This window comes from Macrobrachium rosenbergii, chromosome 13 (genome assembly GCF_040412425.1).
Source record: "Macrobrachium rosenbergii isolate ZJJX-2024 chromosome 13, ASM4041242v1, whole genome shotgun sequence".
Classification (NCBI taxonomy): domain Eukaryota; kingdom Metazoa; phylum Arthropoda; class Malacostraca; order Decapoda; family Palaemonidae; genus Macrobrachium; species Macrobrachium rosenbergii.
In genome coordinates this window covers 10,278,031-10,300,090 of record NC_089753.1, presented here as the reverse complement: position 1 = coordinate 10,300,090, position 22,060 = coordinate 10,278,031, and the positions used below count along the sequence as shown (strand labels likewise).

The 22,060-nt window shown below is 36.4% G+C and overlaps 1 protein-coding gene across 6 annotated transcripts in view; it reads right to left on the bottom strand.

Annotated features, from left to right (window-relative positions):
- The window catches only part of AP-2alpha (adaptor protein complex 2, subunit alpha), a 110,220-nt gene that overhangs the window by 8,409 nt on the left and 79,751 nt on the right, over nt 1–22,060 (bottom strand). For all 6 annotated transcript variants that reach the window (XM_067114183.1, XM_067114181.1, XM_067114185.1 and 3 more), the window contains exons 15-19: nt 19,156–19,276; nt 18,616–18,745; nt 18,191–18,329; nt 12,954–13,098; nt 2,951–3,155 (exon numbers count right to left, since the gene is read on the bottom strand). In XM_067114183.1, the coding sequence (XP_066970284.1) occupies nt 2,951–3,155; nt 12,954–13,098; nt 18,191–18,329; nt 18,616–18,745; nt 19,156–19,276 (740 nt within the window). The remainder of the gene's footprint in view (nt 1–2,950; nt 3,156–12,953; nt 13,099–18,190; nt 18,330–18,615; nt 18,746–19,155; nt 19,277–22,060) is intronic.

Below are 22,060 nucleotides of genomic sequence, written 5' to 3'. Positions count from 1 at the left end.
CAGTGGCAGGTGGGGGGACACCCTTGTTAGATCTATTTGCCATGTTCAACGCCAGACTTCCACTACACTGTTCTCCAAAGCTGGTCAGCTGAGACTATCTTTACATCTGTAAGTTTCCTTTGTTCGGACCACTTAAGTTTCGAGCAACAATGAACTCTTTAGAAGACCCACATCTCTCCCTACTGACCCTAACAGAAGTGGATTTTAAACCTCTATAAGTTTCCAGCAACAGTGAACTCTTTAGAAGACCCTCATCTCTCCCTACTGACCACCACAGAAGTGGATTACAGACCTCTAGTAACATGTTATGGGCTATCCTTGGTCTCTTCCCAAATACTAGTGTTTTGTAAAGCAGACACACTTCCACTAGTTTCATCCTCGGTCAAAATTGCTGCAACTTCACCAAACACAGTCTCAGCGAGAGATCTTTTGAATCACCATTCCAAGAAAATTCTCTATTATGCTATAAACATGTTTCTCATCCTGTTGGGGCTAATCTATTCCATTCCTAGCAAACTTCACTGTACATCTGAGGGACACCAAGAAGCTCTCTCTTTCTCTCTCTGTTATTAAATTATACCACTCTGCCTTGTCTTTAGTCTCTCTCTCCCTATGACTCAGATGTAAGAAATGACATGCACATCTTCAATATTTTTCATGAGCTTTGGTAAAAGCACCAAATTAGAAGTCAACCTAGATGTAGCAGCCTATCTAAGCCTCCTTAGGAGCATCTTTCAGAAGCTTCTCTTTTAAATTTGACTCGCAGAAAAGTGTTTTTAATTGCCTTGGCTCCCTCTAAGTTTGTCAAAGTATTACATTCAAGGTCCTTGGTCTCTGATTTGTTCCACAGTTCACAGCCAAGACTCAATCAGCTGGCAAGGACTGTTTTCTGTCTGACTTCTTAGCCATCCCAGGTGTGCCTCCTCCTGTTCAACTGGAGTGTCTTCTGTGTCCTGTGAGGGGCCCCTATGCCTTATCCCTGTTGAATAGAATCCTTTCGTCATTCTTGCTTGTTACTACAAGTCATCAAAATCACCCAGTATCTGTAACTTTTTTTTTTTTTTTTTACTGGTGTCACCAGGTTTTTTACCAAGCTTATGCAGCTGTATTCAGAGAGGACCCTAATACAATCAGGATCAAGAGTCAAGAGTCACTAGGTTCAGGCCCTTGCATCTTCTCTCATCACTCTTAGAGCAAGCACTTGGCACTGTCAACACCTTTGCAGGTCACATGCTATACAGTATGTGGAGAAGAGCTTTCATCTTCCTCCATTTCATGACTCACTGGAGTAACAGCCATTACACCTCTTCTTTGGCAAGAGTATTATCTTAAGTTCATCTTCCACTGCAAATCCATTACAAATGGAAGCCCATCAGAGAAATTTTGTGAACACTACTATTTTTCTGGAACTAGACTTCCTTATCTTAAGCTAATCTGTTTCATAATCCCTCCTAAATTGTGATTCATGCTACTGATATATTAATAGGTTAGTAATAAGAAACTTTTATATTGTAAAAGTTTTTTTTACAAACCCATTATTCATTGTAAGCCATTAGTATCAGAAAAGATACATACAAAAAGTTTCACCTTTTATTTACATGGGTAATCCCTTCCCTTCCTGTCCTGAGTGCACTTGTAAACAATAGCTTTGTACTTTTTTACAATTATGATAAAACATGTAATATTCCTAAAATATCCATATTTATTTTTATGATCACAATTTGACTTTTTCTTTGATGTATTCCTACTCTCTATCCTTTCTTTCTCATCAGCAAGCATTAAGTGTCAATTTCCCTCAATACAGTACTGTAGATGGTGGTGTGTCTTGTGTACTTTTATAATAGAGCTTCAAGTGTCAAATGCCCTGAGTGCATTTTTTCTATTTCACTATCCACCAAAATCAAAATGAATGATGAAGAAACTTGTAGCAATAATTATGACAACCTAATAAATACATCAGACTAAAATAACAGGGAATCATAGCCTTCTGATTCTGAGGAAAGTTCAGAAGTTACAGCAATGAAATGGAAAGATGAGAGGGAGGTGTCACTATTGTCTACGTTCAAAATGCAGATAGGGTGGAATTGGCAAGCAAGGAAATTTCATCATGAAAGCTAAAGCTATTATGAACTATAACACCACAAAGGGTGGAATTCTTTTATTTTTTTAAGCAAATAAGGAATACTGTAAACTTAAAAAGAATTAATTCAAATGAATCTCTCATTAAATTTTTGTGTTGCATGAATTAGATAAATATTGTATCTTTATTGCATAATTCAAAAACAAAATCAAGCAGTGTAATAATTTTTTCTCTATTTTTCTATGACTCCTGTGCCAACCTGGGAATGTAAAAATGTCATAGTTCAACGTTTAATAACTTCCAGAGTACTGACATAATTTTTAAAAAATATGCACTGCATATAGTACTATGTAAAAAAATAAAGTTAAACCTGTGATTGCCATAGGTGAAACAGAAACCCCTCAAGTATACAAGAAAGTGAAAGATGACTTGAACAAAAGAAGGAAGACTTGAACATGAATATATGTATACAGACTAAAAGCAGCTTATCCTATGGACTTGGTGATACAGCATAACCCCTATACAAAATAAAACTTGCATTAATATTTTAATAATGTTAACATACCAAACAAGCTTAGAAGCCCTAACAGAAGTAAATGTTTTTGTTATTTTTAACATTTACAAGACATTAATAAAGCAGTTATAACTTTAATTTAATTGGAAATATTACTGGAAAATTTTTGGCATTAAAAGGAGCACAGCTAAAGTTTTATGTTAATACCTTTGTTGTTTTATTATATTTAGTAAATGATTTAACCTTAAAAATCACAAAGCAGTCTGAGGTTTAAATAGCTGACTTTTGACATTGACTTAACTTTCAACAGAAACAAAAAAGGTTAAACAGCTCAAGCATATCTAAAAAAAGCTTACCTCTGCTTGCCGGTTTGGTTCCAAACGTAGAAGACAACCTATCTGCTGTGTCCTAGTGTGAATGATCGCTGCACAAACAAAATTATCCGGATTTGGATCAATGTTCTCAAGAAGCTGCATACCAAAGCCTAATAATTTTGTCTTGATAGCTGCATTCTCCATTGGGCTGGTGGCTTTGAAGATTTTTTGAGATTCCTGCTGAGGCCTGAGTGTATAAAGAGAAAATTTTCATTGGGGTAAATGAAATGCAAGACACACACTATAAATCCTGAAGGGAAAAATACCCAAAATAATGACCTATTATGCACAATACTGTCAAGTCTCAAAAAGCCAAAGAGACAGAGAAAGGTCAGGACCGTAAGAAGAACGTGCCCCTCAGCCACATCTTTGCTTGCAAGAAGGCATGGCAGCTCTGCCACCAATTTTCAACTGGTGGAGAGACAGGAGGTGATGACTTAGTAGATGAAGCAGACTTCTTAGGCTTTGTCGAAGCCGCCGAAGAAGAGGAAGAGACACAAGCAGGACCACCATCAGCTCCTCAAGGGCTTCAGGCCAGCAGGGGGTGGCTCCACCATTTCATGAAGCAGTTCCAACTTGAAAATGTTTCACTGCATGGTGAAGCTGCATCAGCAGACAAAGAAGCGGCAGTGGAATATCCCAAGACCTTCAGTAAGTTAGTCAGCGATAATGGCTACCATCCAGAACAGGTTGGTTTCAACTTGATACATTTTTATTATTATTATTATTGAATATTATTGCTGCTTCAGCTGCATTTATTTTATAGAAGACTTTTACTATTTTCCTTATTGCAGACTTCTCTTTATTGGAGGTGCACACTAGCAGCTCGCCTATATTTGTCATTTCATGGGGGAAGGTCAAAATATGTGGATTCTGTTTTTATATTTTCTATACAAAGTTAAAATATTACAACTCATACAGTTATGGTTGATTATACAGTTGTTGCCGCGATGTTTTGACATTCTGTCATTCTCCAACAGGAGCTAGTAGAGGACTGGCAGGTTGCATAGGTCCTTCCGAATTTATACACAGGCTTCAGTAGGGGGTCATGGATGGTGAATTTTGATTGGTTGCAGTCGCCATCCCTGACCCCCCCCACTGAAGCCTGTGTATAAATTCGGAAGGACCTATAGAGCCTGCCAGTCCTCTACTAGTTCCCGCTGGAGAATAACAGAAAAGTCTGTTGAAACGTCGTGGAAACAACTGCATAAGCAACCACAACTGTTCAAGTTACAATATTCTAACTTTGTATAGAATATATAAAAACAGAATCCACATTATTTTGACTTTCCCCCATGAAATGAAAAATATAGGCGAGCTGTTAACACGCACCTCCAATGAAAAGAAGTCCACAATAAGGAAAATAGAAAAAGTCTTCTATAAAATAAAAGCAGCTGAAGCAGCAATAATATTCAATAAAACTTGTTTAAAAGAGGGTATGCTGCCAAATTATTATTATTAAGATAGTTTAACCAGACTACTGAGCTGTCTATCAGCTCTCATACAGCTGGCCTGAAGGATTAGGATGAAATACCAGGTCTAGCCCATAGGCCCAAAACTGGGACCAAATAGGTCATTTGCATGATGATGAATAAATGAAAATGAAATTTAAAAGAAAAAAACCATATAATGAATATGCTTTTACTCTGAAACACATGCATACAATAAATACATTTGCTCATTTCCATGCCTAAAAAAAATAATGATTAAAGAGAATAAAATATAAATTTCAAAAAATTAAAAATTAAAATTCAGAATTACATACATTTTTTTTTTATTCATTCAATGCCCTACGAGCTTTTGTATTTTCATTATTTACATGGTTTTATATTTTGTATTTTCATTATTTACTTAGTTTTATAATTTGTCTATTAAGTTCCACTTCCTCATGAATGTTAAAACTGGAATGACTGAAAATGTATAAGATTGACAAAATTTCCCCCATCGATTTATTTCCAAAGGTTGATACTCTCTCTTGGTTATATTTTGGACAGTCACACAACACATGTTTGACTGTTATCAACACTTTGCATTCTGGGCACTAGGGAGGAGAGCCATGTGGACTGCTCATCAAGCGCCCATGTGTCAAATGAGCATGGCCTATTCGCAGACACGTCAGAATTACTTGTGTGCGTCTCTTTCTCTCTCTGACATGATGAGCTCCATTTTCCAACACTGGATTTTATCTTTTAATTTATTATTTATACGTTTCTCGTTCCATATATTTTGCCATTTATTTACAATGATTGTTTTTATGTCCCTTATGTAATCAATAATTGGGATTTTTACATTTGCTCTTGCCATGTGGACTGCTTCTTTAGCTGCTCTATCAGGGATCCAACATTTTTCAATATTTTTTCCATTATTATACAATTTGTGGATTTCATATTTAATTTCCTGGACAATATTATTTTTTAAGTAGTAACCTTGAACTGCTTCTATAGCGCTTCTCGAGTTGCTAAAAATCACAAAATTATTGAATGATATTTGCTTTATAATTTTGATGGCTACTGCAACTGCACACAACTCTGCTGTGATGACTGAGGCATTATTAGGCAAAGATAACTGATATGACTTATTCTGGGATATAGGTGCATATCCTACTCCATGTTGTGATTTAGGCCCATCTGTATAAATTGCGTAATGTGAACTTTTTTGTCTTATATGATCCATGGTTTTTTGTCTATGGTGTTCTGGGGTATATGAATAACTTACTGATAAATATTTCAACTTTATACTTTTTATTACATTTTTAACTGAATTCCCTTGTTCTTTCCAATTTTAAACATCTTTACCTTTACGTATTTTATTAATTTTAATCCTTTACTGTATTCCAGGTGTTCACTATGGACGAGACTGGCCTCCTCTGGAAGATGATGCCTTCATGAACGTACATCATGAAGGACGAAGCCAGTTCAAGGCACAAGATAGGGTTACCCTCATTGTGTGCAGCAATGTGGCTGGCTTCACGTTAAAGCCAGGGCTAATTTACAAGTCTGCAAACCCCAGGCCCTCAAGAATAAGAATGAGCACATGTTGCCAGTGTTTTGGATGCATAACTCCAATGCCTGGTTCTCCAAAGTCCTAACGGATCACTGGTTCCATCAGAGTTTCATCCCTAAAGTTAAGGAATACCTCAGCAACCTGGGCATGAAGTTCAGGGCATTGTTGGTTATGGACAATGCTGGTGGCCACCCTGTGGATCTCTATTACAACGGAGTCCAGATCGAGTTCCTCCCTGCCAACACCAACTCTCTCCTCCAGCCTATGGACCAGGGCGTGAAACTTCCTCAGCCACCTTGTGAAGGCAATGGACGATGACTGAATTTACGCTGAAAGCGTATTGGTGGAAATTCACGATTGCTACATGTTTGACAGTCACCAGCCAATCGTTGAGGGATATGAAGAAAGAGACCCTAAATGCCTGCTGGAAGAAGTTGTGGCCAGTGTGTGTGAACGATTACAAGGGCTTTTCTCCTCAAGACATTCAGCATTCTGCCACTGACAAGGCAGTCTGATTGGCAAAGATCCTTGGTGGTGAAGGATTCGATGACATCACTGAGGATGAGGTCAGAACCCTAATTGATGCCCACTCTCACCCCCTGACAGACCAGGATTTAGAAGAGCTGACCAAGTCTGCCAGCAAGGACGAAGAATCGTCAGGTTCAGAGGAGGAGGAGGAGGAGGACGAGGGCCTGTCCTTGGACTTTGTGTGAATTTATGAGGACATTCAAGGAGGAAAGGAAAAGATTTTGGCACGGGGTCCTTATACGTATAGAACACGGCTTAAAGTTCAATAACGGCCTTGATGGGTTACTGAGGCCCTATACAAACCTCCTCAGCAGCATGAAGAAGCAGACGCAGCAGCTGCCTGTCAACTTTGAAATAGTAGTAAAGTGTTTTAGCATGATAGTTTAAGGTACATATTCTACTTTTTTACAGGTATTCTAGACTGTGAGTACACTGTACTGCACAGCTAATTCATCATCATCTTCACTCAACACTGATCACTGGAGAGTACCCGTATGATTTACGTAATCTTAATACACTGTATTAAACTTTGAAATGATATTAAAGTGTTTTAGAATGATAGTTTAAGGTTCCATCATAATGTGACTGGTGTTTGACACACAATATTCTATTTTTTACAGGTATGTACATGTATTCTACATTGTGCATACAACACTGTACACTACAGTAACTGAGGAGTCTACAGTAGTACTGTACACTGCACAGCTAATAATTCATCAGCATCATCTTCATGCAACTTCGATCTCTGTTGAGTACCCAAATGATTTGCTGTACTGTACTTTTATCTTAATCTTAAACTTTGAAATGACATTACTGTGGTGTTTCAGTGATATCAGAAGTGTTTGAAATGACATTACTGTAAAGTGTTTCAATGATATTAAAGTGTTTAAAATGATATTCTAGTTTTTCAATCAATATCTGCGAAGTGGTGAATTTCCTGCGATATATTTGGATATAAATAAAACAGACAAATTCCCGAAGTGGCGAATCATCTGCAATATATTCAGATATGTATTCCACAGAAAAACCCTAGAATAACTGAAGCTGCGATGGCTGATCCACGAGTAAACCGACCCACTGTACTGTACATGTACTGATTACTATACAAAACTTGTACAGTACATGTTCTTTATTTCACATGGAAGTTCTTGCTACATGAATTTTGCTTTACACAGTGCCATGGAACTTATCTCTGCATGACTACTCCAACAAATATCGACTATATAACCATATATAATGTATAAAAAGTCTTGAAAAACAAGTTTGGTAATGTAAAATTCACCATGCAAAAATGAGAATTCCCCCCTTTCATAAAGGGTGATCACTATGTTGCACATTTTCTTTAAAAATTATATAAACAACTGAACTACAGGACAGGAATTATTACATTATTGTATGAATTATCAGTCATTGTCACATATTGTATATTCAATACATACTCCTATTAAAAGAAAGAAGTGCATATTTATTTCAATTAAAGAACATGTTTATATGATTCAACAAATTTTTATATAAACATCCATCTTAAAACAGCCTTACATTAACTATGCAATTCTTATCCAGGTGCATGAAGTTTTTATTATCTGGCATCATAACAGCAATGGTCATTGATGCTGGTATCAATTCAAAAGTTTACATTACTTAATCTACTATATTCTTAATATTAAGGTAATTAATCATTAAAAATTTTGAGCTTCTGTAGAGGCCCAGCTTCTCTAAACAACATAATGCTGCTGGCATCATACAGTAAGCCACATATCCTCTTAAAAAATCTAGTCAAGGATGTATATACCTGCCATCCCCACAATGAGGTTCAGAGAAGTATTGATTTCTAAGATCCCCAAAACTTGGGCATTCACCTAGCATATTTCAAAGGGAGCAAACAATCTTTACAAAACTGCTGGTAATCATCAGCCACCACGTATTTGTGTTAGGCAAGTATGTCCTACACATAATAGGCATAATGCTGTCTCCCATCTCATAGACATATTTCTATACTTCCAAGGAAATATGACATTTCTAATTTCATTAATTTTGTTGAGATTAATCATGTCCCATTGTTCTTGCCAGATTTCTCAAATTAAGGTTTTTGAGGGAATAAATCTTTAAGCAAAAGTGGATTTCTACTCGGAACCAATTTACCTGTAACTTGCTTTGCTAGTCTGTATGCCTCTTCATTATCAACTCCCACATGTGCTGGAACCCAACAAAATTTTTCTTTTAAATGCCTCTGTAGTTATTCTACCATCATCAAGGTGCACAGAAATCAAAATCTCCAAGTGGCTTGAGGTAGTTGATGAGTATATCTCCAACCCATTTAAAAGCTCTGATAAAACAAGGATTTCATACAATCTAAAGAGCATTTTATGATCTGTGCCCCATGATGCATGACTCAGCAATTAAAATTATTTTAGTTTCTATACAGTACGCAAACCTGCTTGCTAGAATAAAATATTACAAGATTACAATCATCCTCATGGTTAAACTGGACAGAATGCCAAAAATCCTATCTCCAGACCTAGCCCATCCCGGGGATCCATGTCATTTCTACTGATAGTTTTGCCACCAAGTTATCAACATGAGTTCATACCAATACTTCCCAGGTCCGAACATTATCGGGTGGTAGACAGTTTCACACAACACCCATTGTTAGCTTCGGATATAAATTCTAGTAAAAACACCTTCACTGCTAGATGTCTGACAGGTGAATAAGAGGAAAATGAGATCACTGCTGTAACACCATGCCCAAGGCAAGCCCTAACTTCCTGAGATACACTGGACCTATAGGGACTAATAACCAAATAAGTCAGAAGGGCTAAATTGTTCCATTAAATGAGGCTCTGCTGAAATAAGATATGGAAACAAGCATCTCAAGTACTTTACCAGCTGAGAAAGAATGGCAAATCATATCTTGTTAAAAGGTCTAAGACTGAGACAATTGTTGAGAGTTGAGAGAGAAAGAATACCTTTGTCACTGCAAGTCACAAATCCTGCCCATTTGTCAATGAAGAAACATGGCAAGAGCTGCAAGAGTGATGACATCGACCATGGAAGTTCATAAAAAACCAATATCCCCCCCAAAAAAACTAGATAACCTCATGCATCAAGAAGCAATGACTGAGGACAAGGATGAAATTTACAGAAGCACCACTACTGCATGACAACACCTGTGACATCCATGAAGAGTCCCAGAATGCCAGGAATGAGTCATGGAATTTAGACTACAAATCCTGGAACTGGGACAACTTTGGCCATTCTGCACTAAAGCAAAAAGAGAGGGAATTGGAGGTGTTGGGCAACAAGATACAGAGAGTGTTGAGAGTGTTAGAAAAGAAAGCTGATGTACACTCGGCAAGGAAAGTGAGGATAGTTTTTTTAAATCTTCGGACATACGTTGCTCAATAATGCGACATCTGGCAACTTTAGAAAGGGGAGGAGCTTCCGTCTTATTGTGTTTGTTTTTTGCTTGACCTCTTATAACTTTCAATCATATTCTACGATTCTGAAATCATTGATACTTAAATGCAGTACTATGTTTTACGGTATTCGTTCAAGTTGTAATTTGCAGTGACAGTTCTGAGCAAAATAAATGTTTTTCGACATAACTTACCAAGCAACCTTACACAAATGAATTTATGACACCACATTGAACGGAATGCTTGCATAATCGGAAACACGATCTTCCATAATCAAATCCAGAGTTAAATTTGAGCAATGTCCAACGAAAAGGAACGAATGCATTGAGAGAGAGAGAGAGAGAGAGAGAGAGAGAGAGAGAGAGAGAGAGAGAGAGAGAGAGAGAGAGAGAGAGAGAGAGAGAGAGAGAAGGAACGAATGCATTGTTATGATGAGAGAGAGAGAGAGAGAGAGAGCTGTTGCTGTTGTGTAAGCCTAGGCCTATCAGTAGAGCAACTCATTTCATTATTTTTTCTTTTAGAGATTGAGCTATACTATGTTTGTATAGTATGTTTTAGCAATGGCGAGAGAGAGAGAAAAACTATATGCGGCAAGAAACATCCAGTTACTTGTGTTTTCCCCGAAGCTCCAGCTGCCCTTCACATCATAGAGAATGCTCTTGCGGATTTAAATAGATTTGGTCAACCTACCTAGGTGTCACAACATTTACTGCCATTAATTCCAGCTGACTTTTAACACCGTGAAATACAAACATGAATGTGTAAAAATTAAAGAAATTATCATTACCTCGTATGATGGTGCAATAATAAACCTGTTCATAACGGAAAACGAGTAAATATTGCCGTTCTGATGAATAGTACTACACCAAGATATCCACATAATATCTTTTAGATCTCTATGAACGAAGTCATCTGAGAAATTCTGATTACTTCGGACATGCATGGTGTTTTCAAGTATCTGAACATTTTTGTTTTTAGTAGATTTAACATATATGATATAATTTGCATTGTATTTTCATATTCTAGAGTAAATTTACCGAGAATATGTGTTTTCTGTAAGAAAAAAATTTAAATTAGATGAATGAAATCTAATGAAAACAGTATCCTCACTTTTCTTGCCGAGTGTACAAGGAGCTAAAGACAACTGAGACAACCTTACAGTTACAGTTCCATTAAGAAGTAATAGTTAGAGAGGCTGGGTAGCAAGACTGAAGAAATGAAGCAGGAATGGAAGCAAAGAAGAATTCTAAACAATAATTCCATTGTGAATCTAGACTACCATGGAATATCAAAACAGCTATCTAGCTTAGGAATGAACAATTATACTAGTATTTTATTAGTTTTGCTTATTCCTTCTAAAGGGTGAAAAATTACTGGAGATAGTGTTGCTTTTGGAATGTGGAAGCAACATATGCACTGGATGAAGAAATGACTGTGCCAGAAAAATGAACTTGGTTCTATCCATCTCTTTTCAAGGATGACCAAACAGAGAATTAAAAATAACAGAAGCGACTACAAGGGAGAACCTGCATCAAGAAAACATGAGGCAGCCTAAGCAGAGCACCTTCAGAACCCAAAGCTCATGCTGATGGCCTCCTTATTCTCCATTCCCTAAAAGACAGACTACTATGTGGAGGACCAAGACTGACTACCCTCAGCTCCCTGTGGGAAAAAAAAAAAAAAAAAACACACACAACAACACACACACACAAGGTAACACAGTACAAAGCTACTGCTATGGTGAAAGAGCACAGGACTTCCAAGAGCCAATGAGGACTGCTCTGGAGTGTGCCAGTCCATGACAATGTCGACTGAAAGACAAGAATCAATGAAGGATGGCCAGAACAGCAATGAAGGCAGATGCTGACAAAGGGACAGATATCCCGACAGCCAATGTGACAGTAGCAGAGGACAGCTACATGGACAGGGCTTGAGAAGAAAAGCTAATCCAAGTGGCAACTGGAAACCCTATACTCATGATAAAGGGTAAAAGCATTAACCAAGAGAATGAAAAGAAGATGCAGGTAAACCTATCCCTACTGGAAGATAAGCTCAAAGACATAAAGGAAAGAAGTCCCAAGAGGCCTTGACAAAACCAAAAAAGCCAACTTATAGGCAAAAACTTAGTAAAGGCCAGCTGCAAAGCCAACCATCCTAAAGAGCAAAATTGTCACAAAATGCATGCAATCCAAGACTTGTATGCATAGGAAAGACCTGAATTGACAACTCGAGCCCTCTGAAAGGGTAAAAAAGGAATCTTCCTGAAAACAAAAAACAAGCCTGACTGCCCTACTCCCAGGCTGGAAATACTCATTACGTAAAAATATAAAGGTTACAAATAAATTGACAAAAGGCCCTCAATTAACAGCTTCACACGCTATGGAAAATATGATGCTGGAGCAGCACCTAAGATTCAACACACAAATATATACACACATATACATATACATTTAATGCACATTTGTATCCACATCAACTTAATCTTGTGTATCTTCTACATTATTATTACCACTTTTTGCTATGTGACCTTTACTTGGAAGACTGTTACTTAGCCAGAAAATATTCAAGTATAAGTTATAGTATAGTCTGTTACTTAACAGACTGTCACTTATGCTACTGCAGAGGTTTTTAGTGTAAGAAAAATCACTAAAAAGAATACCAGCAAGAACACACCGAGTGCCACTTGGAAACTACATGAACACCACAATGAACACTTACAATAGTGCTTAATAGAAGCACTGCTTTTCAAAATGAGCTAGAGACAAGACACAATGAAAAAATTTAGAGGGAGACTGCATCCATACGGACATTAGGTATTAGAGAGTTGGTCTGGCAAGCAACGTGGAACTGTTCTTTATGGAACATCTTGTATCATATACCTGCAAGCGTCCTGCATAGTTAAAGGCTACTTTATGATGATGGGGTTTGTGATAAAGGGATATATTTGCAATGTGGGGATTTTTTTAAGTTAGCACCTACAAGGAAGCAATGGACACCTTGTTCTGTTGGTAACAACTGAAATGTTTTAGGACACTTACTGACTCAAGTTTTTCCATCTTGCAAAGAAAGATTCTCCATTCATATCCGTTGGTTCAAAGAATTTATTACAAGAGAGCGGCAGACGTAAAATTAATCTCTGAGGAACATTGCCATATGTAAAACCAACGGTCAAGTCGGGTAACCCTGAAAAATAAAATTTATGTAAAACTAGATACAGGATTTGATTTTGGTAATCATATAAGAAAATAACCAAAATAAAAACTTAAGTTTTTAGTTTTGTCCAGTATTTGGTATGACAGCAACTTGATAACCTTGCCCATGAACCTAGTTCATACAGGTAAAACGTACACAGATGCTCCTGCTACAAAACATATACAGTCCTATAGGTTTACAGGTACAAAATTCTAACAAAGCTCACATTAAGATCTATTACAGAACAAATAATTTCAATAAATAATTACAATAAAATATTTTATTTTCAATACAAACCTATTATAATAACATAGCCTATTTACGCATCACACAAATCCCAGACAAATCAATCCACATGTAGATGATAACAAGCAGGAGGCTCAGTTTAGTTAGCTCATGCACCTGCAGTCTGTTAGGTCTCTGGTAGTTGATTGTCACTCTCTGTGTTGCCTGATCCAAGTGTGCCAGAACCAAGGCATTGGGAGGATGGCAATTTGATATGTGTACAGTAAAACAACCCCGCATCTGCGTTCTCACGATTCGCGGACTCACCTATTCGCAGATTTCTCTATGGAACATACATATACTCATTATTCATAGAAAATTTGCCCATTTGCAGTATTTTTTACTGAGAATTATTCACTAATTCTGCATTTTCATACTTTCATGACTAAATGCACTTTTTTGTGATAAAACTATTAAAATACTCAGGTACCCAGATAGTGCTCAAGTTACGATAATTTGCCTTACTGTGATTCGATTTTGTGATGGGGTAAGCAATTAATACCGATATGACAATATTATAAAATATTTTCAAATTTCACACGGGCGCAGGCAGTGGTGTACAATCGGGCAGCAAGAGAGACCAAATTACAATAGACCAACTTCTTTTCCTCCATCTCTTTATCCCATCTTCTAGTTAAAGTACAAGAGAATGATAAAAGTACTGTTAGTAATGTTATACTCTTGTGTAAATGCATACAGCCAACTGTTGATTTGCTTATAACCGAATCAGATAACAACAGCCATTTTGCTTGTATTTCAACCATCGTACAGTAGTAAACAATTACCTTAGTTATAGTACAAGTGACGTTAAGTAGAATAGGACTGATATATTTTTACATGATACCCTTATTCGGTATGGATAAAAGATCGGCAAGGAAATATACTGTTAAATTTCAGCTGCAAGCTATAGGTGAAGCTGAGAAAACAATGTTCAATTTGCTAATGACTATAAATTATTGTGCATCAGCAACATGGATAAAACTGAACCATAATTAAAATTGGAGAGAAAGTATTTTAATCAAAACTACTGGGCATGAAAGAACACATATTACTGCTATTTTTACGCCGATAAACGATACATATGGAAAGTTCGTATTAAGATGAAATCAAGTGAAAACAGCAAAACGGAAACTTGATTTTTTTTTACACAAAAACATGCCCCAAACGGCCAATGTCATCCATTAACGAAAAAATAGCTAAATTAATTTCACATCGAGATATATATGTTATATTTCTGCTTAAAAACACTTCGTATAACGAAAAATAACCTTGCCCCATATATATAAAGTATCTAGAGATTCATTTACCTAACTAGAAGCAAGGAAAGCACCCTGAACTGAGTTAACACTGATCGCTACGATCGCAATTTATAATACAAAAGCAATATAAGAATATATACAATATTATTATTATTAGATACAGTGAATTAAACCATAACATTTTAAAAGATCCATATTCATTATGTTGATGTTTGTGTAATACAATATTATTTGAATATAGAGTACAGTATAATGTAGGCTGGGCTACCGTATATGTATACAATATACCATAGTGTAGACTAAGCTAATTCTTGTTTGTTATTCAATTTCTCTTAGTGCTGAATTATCTTCAATTAAGTCACTCTGCATGAACCTCCAGAATTAGCTGATATTAATAATTACTATAGCGTGTATGTATAGAGTATATTTTATAGTGTAGGCTAGGCTACCATATATGCTACACGGTACTGAATACCCTAATGTAGGCTACATTTTTTTTTTTTCCAACAAACGATGGGTTGTTGGAACCTAGCCCCATCGTAAGTAGGATAATACCTATAAAAGCAATTTTAGCTTTTTTGTGTTTGAACTATCAAAACAGGCAGTTCTAAGTGTTTTTAGAAGGGTTCTAAGTGTTCGTGGATTTTAGCTATTCGCAAGGGGGTGTGGTATGCATCCCCAGCGAATACGGGAGGTTTACTGTAATGGATTTGGGCTAAAAAATTAGGTTTTAATTCTTAAAAGATATTTTTTTTCATCACAAACCCAACATTCAATGCGGCCTATATATGAACTTTGGCAAGAGCCACACTGACCAATCCTCTGGATATGAAAAGGTCCTGAAGAACATGGGAACTTCTGGGTAAAGATGTTTAAAGAAACTTAAGACACCTAAAGATGTTTAAAGAAACTTAGGGTACCAAGAGTAACAGGGTGTCACAAACTGGAATGGAACCATTTGAAAACTGGAGAAAAATACGATGGAGTGTGGGAGCACAAATAAGAGACATCCTAACCTCTTGACAAGGAGAAAATTTTACACAGTCAAGGTAAAGAGAAAGATGAACCTCCATTAGCAGTAGCTCATTCTGAATTGCTTATAAACTCTAATGGAAATAAGTAGTTCTGCAACTGTAGTGCTAGACCAAAGCTGAGTCAACCAGAAATCCAACTGTGGCATGGCAAGTGAAATCACGAAAGGTGACAATGTGTGAAGCAAAAACAACCTACCTGATCCAAACAAACACTGGAATTTAGTGAGAGGACCCAAGTGCCTCTCCAAGAACAAGGGGATAAAATGCACTGATTTATTAGCCTTGATATGAAGAGGTGGCTTGATTCTTTGAAACAAAAAGCCAAGACCATGTTGCTTGAATCATGTAAGCTGCTAAGGGATCTCAACCCTTAACACAACTCCAGTTGAAAAGGCTGCACACTTTCATTTTTAATGGAGACAGAAAGGTTGAGGATAAGATTCCTCATTGTGTAGCCAGAAAAGGATGTTCAGGCTAGTCCAAAATTGACAAGGCCCTTACTCACTGCTGTGCACATTCAATTCCTGAATGAAAACTGGTCAACCCAGGAGGAGGACCTGGTGTCTCCTGCAAAGGGAGGCCTATCTGGTTCAAACTTTGGAAAAGCTAGCTGTTTGTTTCCACTCAGGTAAAGATTTTCAGAAGGAGGTTTCTCCTTTTGAGTGTTGTTCACTTTTCATAGGAGAATGTCGACAGAAAGCTTGATGCAAAAGGCCATGAGAAATTTAACCACTGAGTCTCAAAGCCACAAAATGAAGGAGGCATTCTCTGTCTACAATAACAAAATAAAGATGTATCAGAAGTCTATCTGATGTCTTCCAAGCTAAAATTGGACCCAGAATGAATGAAGAACAAGGACAAGAGGTGTTCTTAAAAAAAAAAAAAAATCAGTCAGAAGCTTAGTCTTGAGTAAGCTCCACTTCTAATATGGTTCAATAAACCTCTAAAAGGGTCAGAGTCCACATCTCATCAGGAGGTGTGTGCAGAGAAAAGGTTGAGAGGTAGCAGAATGAAAGACTATCAGTAAGTCCTCGAAACACTGGAATCTATGTCATAGTTTTGAAAGTACATGGTAGATACATGAACATAGTGGGATGTAGGAGCATTCTAGGATGCAGATATCTCTCTAAAGGTGGGTATGTGTTGGGTACCAAGCACACAGCAAACTCAAAGACCCTGATAGGTGATTAGTTGACAAAGATAGGAACTTGGAAAAATTTGATCAGGTCCCATCCCTGACATGGTTCCTGTCCTCCTGGCAACCATCTTTGTCTCACTGCTGCTCATGGATAAGGGAAAAATACTGGAGTTCAGTGCTAGAGGAAAAACCAAGTGTGGCAAAAAGCAGGAAGTGAGAACAAGAGATTACAAAAAAGTGAGACTGAAGGATCCTGCATCCGGCTCAACCAGTGAGATTATGACATTGGATGCTGGACAGAAGACAGAAAGCAGGAACAAGTAACAGTTACCTTACTTTACCTTACTTTTAGTACGTATTTTCAAAATATTGTCGTATCGATATTAATTGCTAACCCCATCATAAAAGCGAATTATCGTAAGTCGAATTATCGTAACTCGAGCACTACCTGTATTTGAAAGTTTTCCTGGCCTAACCTGTCCAAAAATGCTAAAATTAATGCCTCCAGCAACCTGTTCACATTCTTCTTCTTTTATAATCCAGCTTAAGGCTACAAAAAAACCACAAAACAGACTTACAACCCAAAACTGACAACCTAACCATCAGAGAGCTCTCTCTACTGCACCACAGTCCTTTCAACACTCCCACCTGCATCTGCTTACATTATACTATCTCCCGCCATTTGTCATCCTATGATGTCACTTTCTATGATGTCACAACATGAACAGTTACTTTTAAACACGAATGTTTTGCTATGAAAAATCTTATAAAATTAAACGTGCTTTTTATACATTTCGTAACGCCCATACCATTTCACGAACGCAGAAAATGAAAATAAAAAAATAATGATTAAACTTCTAAAACTAATATATAATCAATATTTACTTAAAGCAAGGTGCTTTTAACTGGTAGGCAGCCCTATCACACACAAAGTGGAGGTACTTCAGTTCTGGTGGACAGGTATTCGAAAGTATGTGTCCTTCAGTCCAGATCTACTGAAACCATGAGGTTGCTCCCTCTCACAAAATAAAGAGCTAATGTGCTGTTTCCATTCTTAAGCAAGTCTGTAAAACTAACTTGATTTTACCCATTCTATACTTACAAGTTACTTCATCACAAGACAGTACAGTATTAAATTTCAGCATTTCTACTTTTACCTACCCTGGTATAAACACAAACCCTACAGAGATACCTTTGGTCCCAGCTATACCAGGTAAATGGCTACCCGGAATATATTAACATTACTTATCCTCTTATCTAGGAAGCCAGGCTCGGAAGGTTAAAGCAATACTTATCATCCACAAGGCTTGTTTGTTTTGTATACCATTCAACTTTCTTAAATATATTAAAAACTAAGTATTCCTTACCACTAAAGTCTTCAACACATTCACAGTTAACAAGTTGCTGAACTTGTGCTCCAGCATCAATAGTAGGCTCAACTGGTTTAACTTGTACCGAAACTTTTCCTTGTTGTCCAGGTCCCATGGATACACTCGGTGCGAAACCCTAATTAGTGTATAAGTTTTATTCTTCATATCAAATGAATAAACAGGCATACTTTATAAGTATGATGAATAAACAGGCATACTTTATAAGTATCATGAATAAACAGGCATACTTCATAAGTATGATTAACAAAATATTTCATAAATGCAACTAAATCTTTGGCAAAATAACATCATAGGACTTCTCAATTTTATACAAACTGAACAAAAGAGGAATAGCATTTTCTTTAAACAATTTACTGAAGGGTGGATAACATGGTGAAAGAGTTGCAAAACTGCATACACACCTGTAAGGGCATGGAAGTCTTGTTGCCATAGAAGACACCTATCCTCCCAAGGTTCTGTCTGAATTCTGATTTGATGCCTATCTGAATTATATCATTCTCATACAGAACTCCATTATTTTTACATACGAATCTGAAAGACCAAAATTGTCAGCTGATGTCATTTGTAAACTAAATGAAATATCCACAGACTTGTCAACCTGAACTGGTTTTCATTCAGGTGTGTTCATCATCATCATCATTATTATTATATAGGTTGATGGAACTTGACAGCAAAGAGGGAAGAGACCAAAGGAATCAATGTAAAATAAAAGGCAGAGAAAAAATGAGGCCGGGGAATGAAGGGATGTTGCACTTTACAGTGTTTCATGCAAGGGACACTATACCAGATTTAAGGGTTACTGCTGTTTACACTATCAGTAACCTCAATGCAATTGTATTCTCTGCCTCTTACTAATTTTTATGAAGAACAATTTTACATGAATGATATATTTCACATAAAGAACGGGTTATTTTTCAGATCAAATTACCATGAAGCCTTACTTTTTAATATTGTCTACTGCACCAGATGATGCTACAGAGGGAGATGATGAAGCAGTTCCGTTGTGAGTATTTGTGTTACTGCTGCCCCCATACAAGTCTCCCAAAACATCGACCAAAACACCTGTTGACAATGAGCATTTCTGTATTAACTAACTAGAAAATGTTCAAAACGAGTACAAAACAAAATGTATAAAAAAAATTCTTTATACATAGTCATGAACCTTTTACAATAAGTCATTTCATTTTACCTGCAAGCTAAAATGAGAAAATATAATAAACTTTGTGACTCATTTGATGGTATACAACTTATAACCTAATACAGTTTTAATATAAAACCAAAAGTTTATATTAATCACAATCATATTACAACCAATTCACTTGTGTTTAATGATTTACCTAGTGTTGTATAGAATTTAACTTGGGAAATATCATTAACTGGGAAAGCACATCACTTCTGTATGATTCAAACAGAATCCAGTTAAAAAGGTTATTCGAGTAGATCTTCTAGCTTAAATTAAATCATCTGCAGAATATTTAAAACACATGTCAACTAATATCATCTAAATGATGTCAACACACTTTCAATCCTGACAGTTGTTAAAATGAAAAAATTGAGAGTGCTTTCCATAATGTAAGAGAAATGATCATATTACAACATCTCTCTAATTACTACCAACCACACACTGGGCCTAAAATGAAACTACTATAAAAATAAAAACTGCAGTTATGTGCAGTCTAGACTGTTTTCAATAATCTGGGGCCCATTTGGCTTGGACATCCTTATCCCAAGGGTTCTTTTTTCTCCAAAATACCATTTTATCTCAGAAATGCTTTTAATACATGAAAACCTCAAGAACAATACAGTATACTACACAATCCTTTATCTCAAATTCTAAAAACTGAAAGTATTTTTTGGAGAGTAGAGCATCAATTCATAAGGTTGGTAGTTTAGTGAGTTAATGGCTGACCTGAGTCGCTTGGGTGTGTGCTGCTACTCAAATTATTTTTCTTACTAAATCCCAAGATTGACCAAAAAAAAAAAATAAAATAAAAAAAAAAAAAAAATCCAAGATAATAAAATAATTGCACAACTCCCAAGCCTTAGAGTCCCAAGTAATCTCTCTCTCTCAGGAAAATATACTACTAATTTGAGTCTCTTTAACCAATGGGTACAGTATTAATACATATGCAGACACTGTTTGTGTGTGTGTGTGTTCATAATGTTTTAAAAATGTGTAGTACAGTACAGGTAATACATCTTTAGAAGACAAAAAACAAACAAATTTTGTTATCAGTTGCTTGGACTATAAAGGGTGTGATCAGCAGGGAAACAAATAGATTAACATTCCTCGAGAGATTAAAGAGATGAATCTCTCTCTCTCTCTCTTTCTCTCTCTTTTAGAAAAGATACTGGTAATTTGAGTCTCTTTAACGAACAGATATTAGCACATATGCACACACAGAGTGTGTGTGTGTGTTCATAATGTTTTAAAAAATGTACAGTACAGGTAATACATTTTTGGAAGACAAAAAAAAATATATATTTTTGTTGTTGTCAGTCACGTGGACTATAAAGAAAGTGACCAGCAGGTAAACAGAAATGGATTAACATTCCTCAAGCGATTAAAAAGATGAATTTTGTTTTGAAGGTCTGTCAACGTAGCGTTAGTAAATATCTTCTGAAGCAAAAAAAAAAGTTGCGGAAGAATCTCCGAACCAATGATTTTACACTTAAAATAATGAGAAGGAATTCACTTTACAGTGCCCCTGGTTTTACGCATTTCACTTTGTCATGGATTTTTGTGAAACACATCATTCACTTGTCCACGGGGGAAATTTCACTAATTTGCGGACTTTTCTTTGGGCCGGATCTCTAAAATTATCACTAATTCACTTTTTTTCCTAGAGCAACACTATTTATTCGCTAATTACTGTATTCTTTCATTAAAATATATGTATACAGAGAGAGAGAGAGAGAGAGAGAGAGAGAAACTGTGGTTTTTACATCGAAGTCTCAGCACAGTATAAATGGATTCTGTAAGTGAAATAATGTTTCATTGATATTTTGCTATTTTTTCCATTAAAGTAATATGTATACAGTACTGTGTGTGAGAGAGGGAGTGAGAGAAAGAGAGAGAGAGACAAATGAAGTGTTTATATGTATATCGAAGCACAGTAACTTGCTGGGGACGAGAACTAAACGCACTTAAACTATATATGGCTGGGATGAGAATGTTGAGAGTTGCCTACGTATGATATTTGAATTTTAAATATTTTTATGGTGATTAGAGATGAAACATCAACAGTAATAAAATATTCTCTTGTGTACTGTTATAATATGTGTAGTAATCTTAGTCAACTAAACTTGTAATGAAATACGGTACAATAAATCAGATAAAGCAAAAAATATGGCAATGCTACCTACGTTGATCTGTCGTGATTTGCTATTTGCTTATTTTCATGCTTTTTTATGCTTATGGTACAGTACTGTAGTTGATATTTTTATTAAAGAATATGTACAGTACAGTACTGATATATATGAGAGAGAGAGAGAGAGAGAGAGAGAGAGAGAGAGAGAGAGAGAGAGAGAGAGAGAGAGAGAGAGAGAGAGAGAGAGAGAGAGAGAGAGAGAGAGAGAGAGAGAGAGAGAGAGAGAGAGAGAGAATATTATGTCGTCACAGAAAAATTGCTACTGGAGCCTATGTATGAAATTCGAATTTTAAATTTTTATGGTGGTGAGTCAATACAGTACAGTATAAATAGATTCTGTAAGTGAAATAACATGTTATAGATATTTTGCTGCATTTTCTGTGTTTGTATACTGAGAGAGAGAGAGAGAGAGAGAGAGAGAGCACAAGAATTTTTTGATACATTTATGGGAGATGGTGAGGACTAACCACAAAAT